The sequence below is a fragment of the Chrysemys picta genome, chromosome 4, assembly GCF_011386835.1.
Source record: "Chrysemys picta bellii isolate R12L10 chromosome 4, ASM1138683v2, whole genome shotgun sequence".
Lineage (NCBI taxonomy): Eukaryota > Metazoa > Chordata > Testudines > Emydidae > Chrysemys > Chrysemys picta.
In genome coordinates this window covers 149,134,034-149,150,699 of record NC_088794.1, presented here as the reverse complement: position 1 = coordinate 149,150,699, position 16,666 = coordinate 149,134,034, and the positions used below count along the sequence as shown (strand labels likewise).

At 43.0% G+C, this 16,666-nt stretch overlaps 1 protein-coding gene across 8 annotated transcripts in view; it reads right to left on the bottom strand.

Moving 5' to 3' along the window:
- Nucleotides 1-16,666, bottom strand: part of NIN (ninein) — a 108,897-nt gene that overhangs the window by 24,559 nt on the left and 67,672 nt on the right. For 5 of the 8 annotated variants that reach the window (XM_065593968.1, XM_065593970.1, XM_065593971.1 and 2 more), the window contains 8 exons: nt 14,627-14,774; nt 11,444-11,565; nt 9,580-10,103; nt 6,636-8,750; nt 5,177-5,302; nt 4,120-4,189; nt 2,619-2,834; nt 1,217-1,330 (listed from right to left, as the gene is read on the bottom strand). In XM_065593968.1, coding sequence (XP_065450040.1) covers nt 1,217-1,330; nt 2,619-2,834; nt 4,120-4,189; nt 5,177-5,302; nt 6,636-8,750; nt 9,580-10,103; nt 11,444-11,565; nt 14,627-14,774 — 3,435 coding nt within the window. The remainder of the gene's footprint in view (nt 1-1,216; nt 1,331-2,618; nt 2,835-4,119; nt 4,190-5,176; nt 5,303-6,635; nt 8,751-9,579; nt 10,104-11,443; nt 11,566-14,626; nt 14,775-16,666) is intronic. The other 3 variants (XR_010600837.1, XM_065593974.1, XM_065593973.1) reach the window with 1 other exon arrangement.

Sequence of the window (16,666 nt, the reverse complement as noted above, 5' to 3'; positions counted from 1 at the left end):
TAATACATTTTAATCTTTTTAGAAGGTCTCTTACTATAAGTCTATAATAGATAACTAAACTATTGTATGTAAAGTAAATAAGGTTTTTAAAATGTTTAAGAAGCTTCATTTAAAATTAAATTAAAATGCAGAGCCCCCTGACCGGTGGCCAGGACGTGGGCAGTGTGAGTGCCACTGAAAATCAGCTCGCGTGCCGCCTTCGGCACGCGTGCCATAGGTTGCCTATCCCGGCTTAGGATAAAGGAAGCCTTTGTTAAAGATTCAACACCCTCCAACCTTCAACTAATAGGTTGGAGACGAAACATTCTGGAGAGTTCCCAGAGGTTCTCCAGCAAAACCATGGTAGAGCAGGGGCTTATGCTCCTGGTATTTCTAAAAAGTGAAAAACCCAAGCACAACGGCCTTTACAAAACCACAAACACAAGATAAAAGTGCTCCCTGCGGCAGAGTAAGACTCCAGGAGCGCTGCGGGACACAACACCGCTAAAAACAGCAGTGTAGACAGGGGACGCACTGCCGGGGAGTGTAAAGAGCCACTTGGGCTTAAAGAGGCTGCGTTTTGCAATTATGCAAGAGGATGAAATAGAGTTCATGGAGCCCAGATCAAAAGGGTTAATAATCTGACCCTGATGGCCACTTTAGTTCCAGGGATTTGAGATTACAATATGTTAAGCATGATTCCATTGGCTCCAATGTGACGGTTTATTTAAATGAAATTATCATACCAACATTTCCAGTAAAATTTACATCTACTGAAGCCTTCTAGGGAGAAGGCATCAATTGGTGCAGCAATCAAAAGTCTCCTGTAGAGGGCATCCTGGAACTGACTAATCCTCAACTGGGAGACCATGTGGATATGACCAGCTGCTACAGAATCACAACTGGATAAAATGCCGTATTTTTTAATATTACTTTCTACCCATTCATTGTCAAGACAGGGCTCCCAAAGCCCATTGCTTTGGAACATCTGGTGGAAGACTAAGGGGAAAACAGTCTTTATAGCCTTCAGAGCAAATTTATGAACAGCCGTGTGCACACTGGGACATTGTTGCAAGGATATTTGCATTCCTCTTTTGTCATTGCCTTCCTGTACAAACAAGCTAATTACCTCAAACACAGTCAGGAGAGCAGAATATAAATGCTAAGAGCAACCATCCTGCCAGCTGTATAAATTCACCATCTGCAGAGTCTGGACTAGATTAGGGACTGTCTTTACCTGTTTGGTCTTCTCCAGTTCCTGTCTGAGGAGGTGGTTTTCCTGCTCCAGTAAACGATTTTGAACCTTGATTTTAGACAGCTCAGTCTCCAAAGAAGACACTAGAGTTGATGACTGGGGAAAGTAAAAAAAATGAAACGCTAACTGAACTGGAACTCCATCTTCATGGAAAAATTCAAGATCACAAAAAACCAATCCAGGAGACAGTCTGTGCAACGGCACAGGGCAAACTCTAGGCCAGGGAGGGACAAACTACGGCCTGGGGGCCACATCCAGCCCTTCAGATGTTTTAATCCGGCCCTTGAGCTCCCGCCGGGGAGCAGGGTTGGGGGCTTACCCTGCCCCACGCATGCCGTGGCTCCACACGGCTCCCCAAAGCAGCGGCATGTCCCCCCTCTGGCTCCTATGTGTAGGGGCAGCCAGAGGCTCCGCACGTTGCCCCGCCCCAAGTGCGGTCCCTGCAGCTCCCATTGGCCAGGAACCAATGTGCACGTGGCAGTGCGCAGAGCTGTCCTGCTGCGCCTCTGCGTAGGAGCTGGAGGGGGAACATGCCACTGCTTCCGGGAGCTGCTTGAGGTAAGCGCTGCTCGGAGCCTGCATCTCTGACCTCTTCCCATACCCCAACCCCCTGCCCCAGCCCTGATCCTCCTCCCACCCTCCAAACCCTTGGTCCCAGCCTGGAGCACCCTCCTGCACCCCCAGCCCCTCATCCTTAGCCCCACCCCAGAGCCCGCACCCCCTCCCACACCCCAACCCCTAATTTTGTGAGTATTCATGGCCTGCCATGCAATTTCCATACCCAGATGTGGCCCTTGGGCCAAAAAGTTTGCCCATTACTGCTCTAGGCCATAGTGGCTCTAGCAAAATACCTATGTTAAAACTTTGTGAAAACGAGAGCCACGATCTCTTAGCATTCCCTAGGATTAGTTTTGAAAATGGAATTGCGCTCTTCTACCTGCTTCCCAATCCCCCTTTTAACCACTGCCGAAGAGCAGACCCTCTGGCTCAGTTTCCCTCCCCATCTCCACTCCTACAAACACACATGTTTGCAGATGGGATTTAAAGAACAGTTTTGAGGGACTATGCACTGTTAAGAGATAGAGAGCATGGTTGCTAGCTTCATGGGGGTGCCTATGCAATAGCGGTCATTCCTGAAATTCAGTAGTGTCACACCATTAACCATGAAACGGTACAGACGCTCCCTGAGTTATGCAAGTGTTCCGTTCCGGAACGCCTTGCATAACTTGAATTTTACATAAGTCGGAAATGTATCTCCGACCATTACGCAAAAAAAAAAAAAAAAAAAAAAAACCTATTTCTAGCTTACGGAACTTTTTCTGTCAGCTCGGATTTGCGTACGTCGGGTTTACGTAACTTGGGGAGCGTCTGTATTATCCTGTACCTTAACTTGACAGTTTTCCAGTTCCTCTTTCAGCTTGGATCTCTCCCTTTCCGATTCTTCCAGTGTACACTTCCCCACTTCCTTTTCTTTTTGCCTGAGGATTCTTGCCAGCCGTTGATTAAGATCCTGCACGTCTGCTTGGTTTTTTGAATTCTTTTGACTAAGTTCTGCATTTTCAAAGTCGAGCTGCTGGTTCCTGGCTTTCAAATCTGATACCTGATTAAAACAGGAAGTATCAGAATGACTAAATAAATCTCTCCTGCACTGAATAATAGGTTTAGGAATTAGATACACAGTACAGTATCTCTTTCATACAAAGGGAATGGTTCCAATCCAGATTCTAATTCGTAATATGATGGCATGACCTACTTACGCTGCTGTGCTTTCCCAAGAGCAGTATTCTACCTAAACCAGTCAGAACTCCAGTAACATACATGTTTATTTGCTCTCATTGTAATCTGTCTTGTTCAATCATTCTAGGAAGAAATTTTAAGCCAAGTCAAACAGCGCCACGTTCTAACGCAGTTCACTTTCATGATAGTTTGCCGTGCCTGACAAATCTCTACTCATCAATCCCTCTTGCCATGAGGACATACGTTTTGAGGGGTATAGGAGTCTCATCCACAAGATAAATTACCGTGAGCAAGCAGCATTTTCTAGGCAAAATTTAAAAAAGGGGCACCAACTTTAAAAAAAAAACAACCTGTTGAGTTTTTGTTTTTAAACCTACTACTCTTCACCTGTGGGGACTGTATAGAACTCCGTGAGGACTGTACAGAACTCCACTTAAAAATTTTAGAGCCTGTAATTGATGCAAGTAAATCCAATGCATCTCTGCGGGTGAAATATCCAGCACTGGCAGCATTCCAAAGCCCAACTGATCTGGGAAGAGGGGCCAGCCCTGGAAATACAACTAATATCTCCCATTGGGTGCTACAGAGCAGTACCCACCAGGGAGACAAAGAAAGACATGTGTTAAAATTAAGGACTTGTCTACTCTTGCTGCGCTGCAGAAGCATTTAGTGAAGAGGTTACCTATGCCGACGGGCGAGCTGCTCCATCTCCCTGAGAGGCAGTAGTTAGGTGAATGGGAGAAGCCCTCCCATCGACAGAGGTCTATCTACACGGAGAGTTAGGGGGGGTAGAACATGTCACTCAGGGACACCCCTACGCGAAGAAGTTGCACTGATATAATTATGTATTTTCATTTCTTTCCAGGCTGAATAACACAGAAAACACCTTAAGTCTGAAAATTACTCTAAGTACCTAGGTAATGAAACTGTGCAATTATCTCTAATGCAATATGTCAAGGAAACCTTTAATCAATACTGACCAGTGAAGGAGAACCTGTGGTTATTTTAGAATATCTTTGAATTTTTTAATGTATGCAAGGTGCATCTCCTCTTGCCTTCATGACATTTAAACTACGGGGCAGAAATTACCTTATGCACCGAATGTCTCTTTACAGAAGAGATTTAGGAGGAAGCCTCAGTCTACATACCTGTTTTCTCAAGTTGTCCGCCACTTTCTGCACGGCCACCTTCTCCTTTCTTATAGTCTCCATTTTTTGCCTAAATAATGGACATTGAACAAAAGTATGGTTAAAAGTTGTTTTTTTCAGATGTGCTATGTGCTAGAACTGTTTCAAAATGCACCATCTGTCCATCCGAAATGGTCATGGCTGAAAAATTCCTGGTTAGTAGTAGAAAGGCAGGGGATGGATCACTCAACAACTGCCTGTTCTGTTCGTTCCTTCTGAAGCACCTGGCATTGGGCCACTGTCAGAAGACAGGATACTGGGCTAAATGGACCTTTGGTATGGCCATTCTTATGTTCTTAAGACCGGGAACTGCTGTTTTCACATAGGCACAGTCAGTGCTCGCTTTCCCCGTCTTTCCTCAGGGACTGATGCACGTGGTCCAAGAAATACTTCCTCTTCTTTTCTGGAAGGCTCTGGCAATCCAAGGACCCCATGTTTGACAGTCCTTCAGGAGAGAGATGGAAGTCAAGGCATTCAAATGCTCCTTTCCCCTCCCCCTCCTTTTTCATGGTAAATGTCTTTGGGCACATCATTTTTGCATATCAGAAGCAACAGGACCACTGCAAGCAGGTAGACATGGTTGCTAAGCAATGTGAGCAGCTGCAGCGTGCTTGGCCTGTGGACCACATCGACAGGCAGCTCCTCCACCTGCCTTCTCAAGTGAACTCAGGGTGGCTGTTTCTGCTGCTGAGCAAGGGGAAGGGCAGCATTAGTACATACGCTCAGTAGATCATTTAGTAGGTGATGTGCTTCTCTGGTGAGAGAAGTACCCTTTCCCCATCTGGCAACGTACAGAGCAAGCAGAGGCTGGTATGAGCTCATATGCTGCCAAAACTCTACAGCGAATAAGTGCTGTCACTGGAAAGAATCACTGTCATTTTAAAGGCATACAACAAGCTAGAGAACTTTGAGACTGACTTTCTACATCCCATAACAGCAACAAGGGTGCCGTTTTTCTTGTTTGCATTGCAGTTAAAACCAGGAAGCACATGCAACATATGCCACTTCGTATTCTTACCACATTTCTTCTCGAGATCCATTTAGCTCCCTTAGTTTCAGGTTAGAAACACTACCTTCCTCATTTAACAGGGTTATGTCATTCTTCAGAATAGCATTTTCTTCTCTGAGCTTCTCAGCCTCACATCTACAGTATAGAGACAAGACAGTTGAAACACACCAATGTTCTTGTACCTCTTCCAGCTCCACTGGTAGAAAAAACATTCTCATTACAAAAGGCAAATTACTTCTGACAACTGAAACAGCAGAACTTCCCATTGATAAATATCATATGGATGAATTTACATGGCTTTTATGTAATGCTTACCAGGAGCACCTCCCAGAGCATTGCATAGGTGCTGTTTTAATTTCATGTACAAATTGAATAAAAAAAAAGTCTGTTACACTGAAATGTGATTGCAAACTTAAATTACACCTCTGTAATCCAGTAAAAATCTCAGTGTATAATTTTATAGAACTTTGTTTGTAATGTGATTTGAAGACAACGTAATAGTTCAGACAGTTTGAAAGCAATTGTTTTGCCGCACTTTGCATATTGTAATGTATTAGACCATCTGTTTCAGGAACAGCAGTTCAATACAATGGGAATACCAGCATGAGAAGTAGCAGAATTTGACCTGTCTTTTCTCTTGTTTGCGATTTTAGAGTAGGTGCTTTTAAAAATCAGGCTCTAGACATGACGCAACAGTTGAAAGGGTCATTCCAGGCTTCCCATAAGAATTTAATAAAAAGTTAACAGCCATTTGTAACCACTTTGTGTAATCTCAAGGGAATAAATTCTTTAACTGCTCAATTTCAACAAAAATGAAGGTAATTTATTATGAGCTATGAGTTCTTAGTTATGCTGGTATTCACCATATCATATACTTCCTGGATTCTGAAGGATTGAAGTACTCCTATTTTGAGAAAATTACTAAGATTGTTTAGTGTTAACTTTAACATTTTAGAAAATTGCAGCTCCGTTAGTACCCTGAGTTACAGGCCAAGAACTAAGGCAAGAGAAGTGGAGAGATTATTAGTATGAAAGTTAAAAGCACTCCAAAGAAGTTACAGTAATGTTTTCACATTAAAATGTTTGTTTCATTGAGACTTATCAACTAAAATACACTCTGCAAGGATAAATGCATACAATCACACTGAACAGTTGACAAATTACTCTTGCTTTACCATCACTGCTTTTAGAATATCACTTACATAACTGCACAGAAGATTAAAATTAACTTACAAACTTTCATAATCCACATTAAAGTAGTTTTCTTACTAGTCATTAGAATCCAAGGCATTGTCTTCTACTCAAGGTTAATCTACTTGTTAATGTGACGCAAGCATAAGTAAGTCAGTAGCAGTTACATGCCAGTCAATGAATGCTAGCAGGTTAGTTTTCTAAGCACAGCAAGCAGCAAAGTTAGATTTTGGGGAGAGCACAGGTATGTCCCAATTTTTTTTAAAGTGTACATTACCTCAGGAGTTCACCTTTTTGCTGCAGTTCACTACATGTGCTTTGCAAATCATGTATCGTTGAATTCAACTCTTTTTCTTCTTGAGAATGCGTGTCTTTTTGCTTAACCAGAGATGTAACTTTCTCTTTCAGCTTCCTGCTCAGCTCTTGTAGCGCTCTTTTCTCCGTTGCCAGGTCTTTTATCGTGGTCGCACATTGGTCATGTTTGTCTTGCAGGACTTTAACGTTTAAAGTATGTTCTTCCAGTTGTCCAAGTCTGCACTGCAGTCTTAAGTTCTCACTGTGCAGCTCTATCTTTTCCTGTGCATATTGGTCACGGGCATCTTCCAGTTCCTTAACTTCTTCCAGGAGCTGTGTTTTTTCTTGCCTGAGTTTGACACTTTCTTGATTACTTTCTTCTAACCTGTGCTGCAGGCTTGTAAGTCTTGATACATCCTCTTCCAGTTTTTTATTTTGTTCAAACAACTTTATCATTTCAGATTTCAGGCCCTTGCTTTCTAGCTGGATTTCTTCCTGTAATAGAAGTGTAGATTGTGCCCTTAATCTTTCTTCTAGCTCTTCAATCTTTTTCCAAAGGTGAAGTACTAGATTGTTCAGCTCTCCATTCTCTTTAGTTGCTCCACAGACCTTCTCAAGTTGAAGAGAAGCTTCAGTTATTTCCTCAGCCTTCTTTAGTTCAGTCTGTAGCCTAGAAACTTCATAACAAAGCTCTTTGTGGTCTGTAGCATGATCAGATGTTATTTTTGCCACCTTGCTATCTTCCCGAAAACATCCATTCTCTCTCTTAACGTCTTCATAGAACATCTTCAACTTGGGAACCACCTCAAAGATTTTCTCAAGCTCTGTCTGTTTCATTTCCAGCACAGACACTTCGGAAGCCTGATCTTGCTTCTTGTCATTAGCTTCATTATATTCTGCTTCCAATACCATTATATTTTCCAGAAGCTGACCAATCTGTATTTTCAGGGCATGGTTCTCTACCTTAGTGTCTTCATACATCTTCTCTAGACTGGAATAAGCCTCAACCATTTCTTCAAGCTCCTTAGTTTTAGCCTCCAACAATGAAAGAACAAGCAAGTTTGCTCCATGATCTGTCTCTTTGCAACCATCTTGCAGATTTTTGAGAACATTACCCTCAATTTGCTCTATCCTGTCTTGCACCTGAGATTCTTCCATCTCAGAATTTGATTGGTCAAAACTGGAAAGTTTCCTTGGCTCTTGCTCCAGCCTCTGTAACCTCTGCTGTAACCTGACAATCTCAGAAGCCATTTTCACATTTTCCTTCACAGCCTGCTCGTGAACCTTCTGTAGGTTTATAAGAACCTCTCCATCCTCTTCCAATTGCTGCATGCCAGAGAGTGCTGAAACCTTGCTCTTCACTTTTGCATATTCATCTGCCAAGGCATTGTAATCATTCTGCAGTTTGGAAAAGTCAAGTGTTTCCTGCTGCAATTTCTTTATTTTTTCTTGAAGCTTTACGATTTCCAAAGTCATCTGTGCATTCTCTTTTTCTGCTCTCTCGTGGGTCTCTTTGTTTAAACCCTCTAAAGCAAGAAGTTTGGAATTCAGTTTGTATTTCTCTTCTTCATATGCAGTCTCAAGCACTTCAAGCCTTTGGCTAACCAGCTTCCTTTTTTCCTCTACCACAGACATTTGTTCTTCTCTGTCTTTTAGCTCTCTTTCATGATCATTTTGTTGCTGCAGTATTTTATTATGCAACTCATCCTCTTGTTTTTCAGCAGCATTTCTCAGGTCCTGCAGCTCTTTCTGGAGCTGTTCCTTTTCACACATTAGCTTGTTCACATGTTCCTTTAAATTCTTCTCTAGGAGTTCTTTCTCCTGTGTTAGGACAAAAGAAACGGCCTTTTTGCTCTCCAGCGTTTCCTTCAGTTGCTCTTGGGCTTCAGCACATTCCTGGATGATTTCATCCTTTTCAAATTCCCACTGAGATTTCTCCTCACGCTGTTGTTCGGCGAGTTCTTGCAGTTCTCGTTGGTAGCGTTCTTCAAGATTTCGTAGTGCTTCTTCGTACTTGTTCACAATTGTTTGTCTGTTGACAGAAAACTGAGTTTCTGTTTGAGATGTTCTTCTGTTATACTCAGTTTCCATTTTTTCCCTAAATATGGTCAACATAACACATTACTAAAACCTCTGCCAATTCTGGAAAATATGTCTGTTTTCAAACTATTTAACGAAACAACTGAAATTTACACATTTAATCATGTTTCAGACCAATATATTCAATAGTTGGATTTTTCTGTTGAGATCCAGAATAACATTTAAGAGAGACAACCTGCTGGGATTCAAAAAATCTACTTGCCTGGCAAGGAACATAACTCATGCAGTATTCTCAGAGGCAGTCTTACCAAAAATAGGTGCCAGCTGATTCACGTGAGTGGAACCCTCTCAATGATGCTTCACATGAGCGCAGGGGGGGGGGGGGTCTCATTGCACTGATCAACTTTCAGGTTCAGGGCCAGATATTTAGCTCTTGGGTTTGAGAACTCAAGCAGTAATTTTAAAAAAAGTCTTTCAATAAAGACACAAAGAATGTAAAGGGCATGGACACTGAATGGGATTTACCAATTAACTGTGCTTTAGGTCCTATTAACTAGTTTGATTTTATATCTATATTTATCTGAAGTCGAACTGAAACCAGTAATATTAAGCATCCAGTCTAAAAAAAACAGAAGAAAAGGCTTTTGGGTACCAACAGATTCACATTTAACAATAAAAGATTCATAGATTCATAGATTATAGGACTGGAAGGGACCTCGAGAGGTCATAGAGTCCAGTCCCCTGCCCGCATGGCAGGACCAAATACTGGGTTTATACTATTAGAACTTTAAAGAAGAGTCAAAACACATTGAAGATCAGGAATAACTTCTGAACTAGTTCAGTTCAGCGAACCTGCCTAGCCCATAGCCCAAGCAGTGCTGTCTCACCTTTCTTCTTGGAGTTCCTGTTGGTGTTTTTCCAGCAATTTGTGTTGTAGCTCTTCCCTCTCAACAGCATGCTTTTCTGTCAGGCTTTTCAGCTGCTCATGGAAACCACGTTCTACCTCCCCCTTTTCTTCTTGCAGAGTCTGCACCAGAGCTCTCATCTTTTCTTCCATCCAAATACCATTCTGAACCAGCTCCTCCCGCTCTCGGTTAAAGCTCTCTTGTACCTGCTCCAGCCTAACCCGGAGCTCTTCCTCATGTCCTAGCTTCAGCAGTTCTTGGAGATTAGCCTTTTCCTTATCAAAGCTCATCTGTAAGTCATTTCTCTCCTCATTATGTTTGCAGTCAATCCTTTCTCGTTCCTCTTTGAGCATCGCGGTCTCTCCCTGGAGTGCTTCAATTTGGTTTTTAAGGGCACTTATTTGCTTTTCCATGGTTTGCCTCTCTTCATTATATTTCTTCGCCACATTTTCTTGCTCCTTTTCACAATGGGCCTTGGTCTCAACTAGTTTTTCATAATGGCTCATCTGTGTTAAAAGAAAAATGCAGGGTTGTGTTTTTTTCTAGCTTACAGAGGAGCAATATTCTCATTTGCACATTAGTGTCTTAAACTGCCTTTCCCCACAGAAGCAGAATAGGAATGCTAGAGCAGTCAGCTTGATTTCTTAACGTGGCAAGGATAATATTTACACACATACAAATGAAATTCATGTTACATGCTTTTGTGAAACCAACAAAAGAAAGCGTAGACAATGTGCAGGGTCTCAACTGATTTTCACGAGTCAGGAAGGGTACGTCTAGACCAGAGTTTGTGGTCCTGTTTTAACTTTAGTCAGCCACGCTTTCAGAATCCTTCGGTTAAGCTTTTCATTGTTGATTCACCAAGAAAGTAAATATATTAAGCCATGCAAAAGAAAAGATCTGCTCTTCAAGGAAAAACTGATTTCCAGAAGCAGCAAACTATTGTCTCTCTCCCCTATCCCCAATTGTGGGGGTCATCAGTTTTCTTAAATTACAAACTCACTGTGTCTGAGTCCTGGTCTACACGGGAAGGGAATAGATCTGAGATACGCAACTTCAGCTACGTGAATAGCGTAGCTGAAGTCAATGTACTTAGATCTACTTACCGTGGTGTCTTCACTGCGGTAAGTCAACGGCTGACACTCTCCCGTCAACTCCAGCTGCGCCTTTCACCCTGGTGGAGTACCGGAGTCGACGGGAGAGCGCTCGCCAGTCGATTTATCGCATCTATACTAGACACAATAAATCAACCCCCGCTGGATCGATCGCTGCCCCTCGATCCAGCAGGTAATGTAGACAAGCGCTGAGATTCCCTTTTACAGAGTTGTATTGTAGTCATGTATGGACGCAAACTAGGTATATTTTGAGCTGGGAAGGTGGGATAAGGAGATAGTCTGAAAACCCCCACACTACCACAGTTTAACATTGCCAGGCAGCTTAAAACTTCAAGTTTATCAACTTTCCATCCAACAACTTTTCAAATTAACAATTGTTCCAATTGCTTCAACTACTCAGGTGACTAATTTGGGGGCACCACTCAAGTTTCCTGCTCCCTACAGACCAAGAGTCCAAGTGTACAGCAGGAAAGCGTTACTATTTTCTACTTGCTGGTAGGTGGCTGTGATGCTGCAGCCTCATGAGGTGTCCTGCCCTCCCAACCACAGGGGGTGAGCGCTGCACTTGTGCTGGACGGAGGAGAGATTAGAGGCCAACCCAGACACACCGCTGGGGGTTGCAGGTCAAATGGCAGCAAGACAAGGAACAGCCAAGGCCACGCCCCTTCCAAGGGAACCATGAAGAGGTGAGGGAATTTCCGAGGCTTTATTTGTGAATGAAGATAGCTTACTGTGTCTTTGAGCTCCTGTTTCAGATGCTGTAGCTCCTTGTGGTGTTGTTCCTTCATTCGTTCAATGACCATTTCTGCTTCTATGCTCATATTTAGCGGATTGCAATCCTCAGAACCAAGCCCTAAAAAAAAAAAAAAAAAAAAAAAAGCCTGTGTTTTCTTGAAGCCTCAAGTGACCAGATGTTCAAGCAAAGCACCTCACCATCTACTCTCCTGGATTTTATTGAAACTCAAGGATGTCCGTTACTACAGCAGGATTCTGTAACAGCCCAGCTCAGGCTCAAACCATCCCGAGGCACCTGGGGCGAAGCAACGCCAAGCTTTCATTTTAGTGTTAATGCTCAACACAGTGACTGTCCGCTCTCCAGCGGCAACACTTCCCCTGAGGTTAAATATCAGAATGGGGGCCCCACTCCTGAGGTCTCACTGAACTGCCCACAGTGCAGCTTTGGGGGGAAGGGGAGGACGGAGGTGTTGTAAATCCTGCATTAAGCTCACCTCTACACCTCTTCCTATCCTGGAGTCATTGGGCACACCCCTCATCACCCGGTGTCAATCTGAACAGCCCTCAGACGTCTGCCTTCTGCCAGCTGAAGCCATCGCCAAGAATCATTGCTGCATATGAGCACTGGAGCCATTCCCTCTCCACCAGTACAGCTGAAACCTCTACACCAGCTTCACGTCACCAGAGGTTCCACCTTGCAATGGGGCAGTTCTCCGTGGACCCGACAGGTCAGCTCTGGGACCTGGCTGGGCTGGCAGCTTGGCGTAGAGCAGCTGCACCACACTAAGGGTATGTCTTCACTACTGGCTGTATTGGTGGGCAGCGATCAATCCCCGAGCGCTCTCCCGTCAACTCCTGGACTCCAGCACCGCAAGAGGCGCAAGCAGAGTCGACGGGGGAAGCGGCAGAGTCGACTCACCACGGTGAAGACACCACAGTAAGTCGATCTAAGTACGTCGACTTCAGCTACATTATTCACGTAGCTGAAGTTGCGTAACTTAGATTGATCCCCTCCAGTGTAGACCAAGGCTAAAAGAAATGGTCCATCGTCATCTGGCTGTTCTCATGTTCCTTGCTGAGATGGTGGTCGTGATGGTGCAGGATTATATAGGTACCAAAAAAGTTATGTTGCTTTAGTTTAGTGAAGGAAAATGTGTGTTTTGTAGATTAAGGAAAATAAATGGGTTTTAGCAGCCATTGGAAGGCTTTGAAAATACAGGGAGAAAAATGTAAGTGTGACGTTGTGCAGTCTATATGGTTTTATATAAAACGTAATAAGTGAATATAATGCAACTGAGATCTGCTTCGTGCAAAAGGTCTCTTGTAAGGTATCATTACAAAGCTCATAATCTACTGAGTGTGATCATCCTATTTGTAGAAATGTACCACTCTTGTATCTAAAACTAGAAATATAAAATATAACTCTGAGGGCCTATTGTAATTATGTCAAGTGTGGGCCATTAATGATGGTTTGGAATCTTGATGACTCCCATTAACCAGGACCGTTGTCTGCAGATGGCTGTGTTTACCGGTTAGTCTTCCTGTATATGTGTGTGCTGGCAAGTGGGCAATGAAGTCTTGCAGTGACATGTGATCATGTCACCTGAACTAGAATCCATCTTTAACCTGGTGCTTTTCCATTGAGGGGGCTGGAAACCCAGAGGGACAAAGGGTTCCCGCCTTATGCAAAAGATATATAAAGAGGTGGAAGAGAACAAAGGGAGAGAGGAGCCATCATGAAGAATCCCCTAGCTATCACCTGAGCTGCAACAAGAGCTGTACCAGGGGAAAGAATTGTGCCCAGGCCTGGAAGGTGTCCAGTCTGAGAAAAACTTACTGAAGCATCTCTGAGAGTGAGATTATCTGTATTCAGTTTGATTAGACATAGATTTGTGCATTTTATTTTGCTTAGTGACTTACTTTGTTCTGTCTGTTACTACTTGGAACCACTTAAATCCTACTGTCTGTATTTAATAAAATCACTTTTTGTTTAGTAATTTACTCAGGGTATGTATTAATACCAGGGGGGAGCAAACGACTGTGCATATCTCTCTATCAGTGTTACAGAGGGCGAACAATTTATGAGTTTACTCTGCATAAGCTTTATGCAGGGTAAAACGGATTTATCTGGGTTTAGACCCCATTGGGAGTTGGGCATCTGAGTGCTAAGGACAAGCACACTTCTGTGAGCTGATTTCGGGTAAACTTGCAGCTCTCGGACAAGTGAACTTGCAGCTCTCGGACAAGTGATTCAGACCCTGGGTCTGTGCTGGATCAGACCCGAGTGTCTGGCTCAGCAAGACAGGGTGCTGGAGTCCTGAGCTGGCAGGGAAAACAGGAGCAGAGGTAGTCTTTCCACATCTGGTGGCAGCTCCCAAGGGGGTTTCTATGATCCAACCCGTCACAGTAAGTGGCAAGATAAGTTGTAAAAATGCTGCGCTTAAAATGTGACTGATAAGAAAAACGCCTCTGATCACCAGGAACAGCACCCTCTAGTTTGCAAAATAAAGAAAAGTTGTTCTGTGTTGAATCAGGAGCGACCCCTAACACACCAATGTCATCCCAAAGAAGCAGGCCCAGCCATAAAATCTTGTCTGCTCAAAGCGGCGAAGGGGTCAACCCCAAACTGCCCCAGACTGGTTCTTAACTAAAGGTAGCAACTGGCAAACACATCACTTGTCTGTATAAAAAGTTGAGCTCTTAAAGGGTTTGTTACTAGTACCTGCCTGACCAAGTTGGACCCGCCCACATGGGTTTGAGTACCCCTGGGTCTAGTTCTTCTGTGAGTATTCTGACCAAATGCTCATGCTGTGTGTTGCTGTATGGGTGCTGTAATAGCTTATTATTTAGGCTTTTAGACGTGCTTAGAGCAAGTGTATAAACACCATTTGGCTTTTAAGATTTCATAAACAAATTAACAGTTGACTTGGTGTTGTGGTAATATCCTGCCCTACTACGACTGCTGATAATTCCAGCAGGGGGACTGCTCCAAGTGTTTGAATATGTGGGATTTCCTTATGTCAGTAAGTTTCAAGTTGTGCCTAGCTCTGGAATATCAAGTCCCATTTAATCAGTTTTGTCACAAAAACTTCCAAAGCTGAGAGATCCCTGTAATCCCTCCACTAGAATCACAGCAGAAGAGCCTACTCCAAGACAAACCTAGAGGAAATATCCTTTACCTTGGTCAGGCTCCACACCACCGCTTCCCCCATTTTTAATGTCAAACTCCTCATGCAGCGAGCTTTCCAGAGAAGGCCTAAATATTCTGCCTTGAGTATGATACTCTTCCAGCTCAGACTGGAGTTCATCGATCTGGTCTTGCAGCTCCTGAGTAGAAAACACACCAGAATGAAATAAAGCAAGTCACTGGAACAGATGTATTGCAACATGACAGGACATTCAGAGTGGTTTATTTTACGAGATCGACTTGCCAAAAATCTTGGAGTAGCCTAAGAACAGCACTAATTAGCCTCCTATCTGCAAGACCTATGGCTGTCCTTTTCCAAGTTCCAACACGCACAGGTAACTCCAAGGTGTGTGTTTACTCACTGAGCTATCAGCACATTCATACTGAACATACACTTTGTATATGAAACATAGGAAGCTTTCATATCCTATATTCTGGCCTGCTTCCCATTGGTTGTTACCCAGAATACAACATAAAAACATTTCAGACGTAATTGTGAAATATCTGCAATCACTCACAGGGGAACCACCCTTCTGCTGTGACCTTGATATGAAAGTTACAGGCTGTGATGCCCTCACTGCACATTAATTCATTTACCATCTGTTACTTTTGTCCAGTGGCCAACAGGATATCCTGACTCTGCACCACATACGACGCACTGAGCACACGGCATTGGCATTTATTGGCGCAAATGAGTACCTGAGCTAGGATGCATGTAGACTAATTCCTGTGCATTTGGAAAATGTCCACCAAATGAACACTGAAATTTCACTCCACCCAACCTCCTCTCCAACACCTTCAGAGTTGATGTAACTAGTTCTACAGGGGTTTTGGCTTTAGCTCCCAAATTGCTGGAATCCCAGAATGGTAGCAGAGTGACAGTACTGCTGTGGATTAAATGTCATCTAAAACTAGGGCATTCCCTGTGAAACAAGAAAGCTCATCCATTCTGCTTTGAACGTTTGCAGCCACAGCAGTCCTTAGAAAGTGGACAAATTAGAGTAGATATTTGGGGGCACAACTTACAAGAAATCTGAATCAGGGTGGGTTGATTTAAATAACAGCATTGTAAATCATGATTTAAATCAGCAAGCAGAAAACCTTGATTTAATTTTAATTGTGTTTTGCATTTGTACTTCATTATTTACCTAAAGAAAGATTGAGTCTGACTGGTTGGTAATCAGTAAAACAACTGAACACAGCCTTTTCGCTACTTTTGGCACTTCCTTTTGCTAACCAGGAGGATATACTAGATCTAGAAACTTTTATTTAAGCAGTTGTGTAGCTTAACTTACGTTTATTCAGATTCTTAAATTTTATATTTTTTATGATGTTAGAAAATGATCAATGATGCATCTCTTATTTACTAGATGACTGTTTTCCTGCAATGTGTGGATTGCAGGAAAACAGTCATCTAGTATTCCAGCTCTATCTGAATGGAGATTTAAAATCAACTAAAAATGCACCAAAACGGCATTTTAAAATTAAATATGCTGGATACATAAGAAAAATTGATCAAAACATGTTTTGCATTTAAAACTAACTGATTTATTAAACATAAGGAGTAGTTTTATCTGTAGTTAGCGAATTGAACGGATTGTTTTTGGTCATGTCTTTCAAGATTTTAGAACGAACAGATCTCATCCTCTCACAGCTGGTTATTATTCACATATTCGAAGCAAAAAACACACCCAGAAAACAAGCTTTTCTGCTTTTTTAACTCCCAATAGGTTTCTTAACTTGGAATGAGCTCAAGGGTTCTCAAACTTCATTGCACTGCAACCCGCTTCCGACGAAAAAGTTATTACATGATTCTGGTGCGGGGAGAGAGGGCCACAGCCCGAGCCCCACTGCCCTAGGTGGGGATGGAGCTTGGGCTTCAGCTACAGCCCTGGGTCCCAGAAAGTCTAATGTTGGCCCTGGCAGCCCCATTAAAATGGGGTCTGGCCCCACTTTGGGGTCCCAGCCCACAGTTTGAGAACCACTGAGCTAGTCAATGAACTGAACTAGTTGACTAAACTGAAATGAAGAC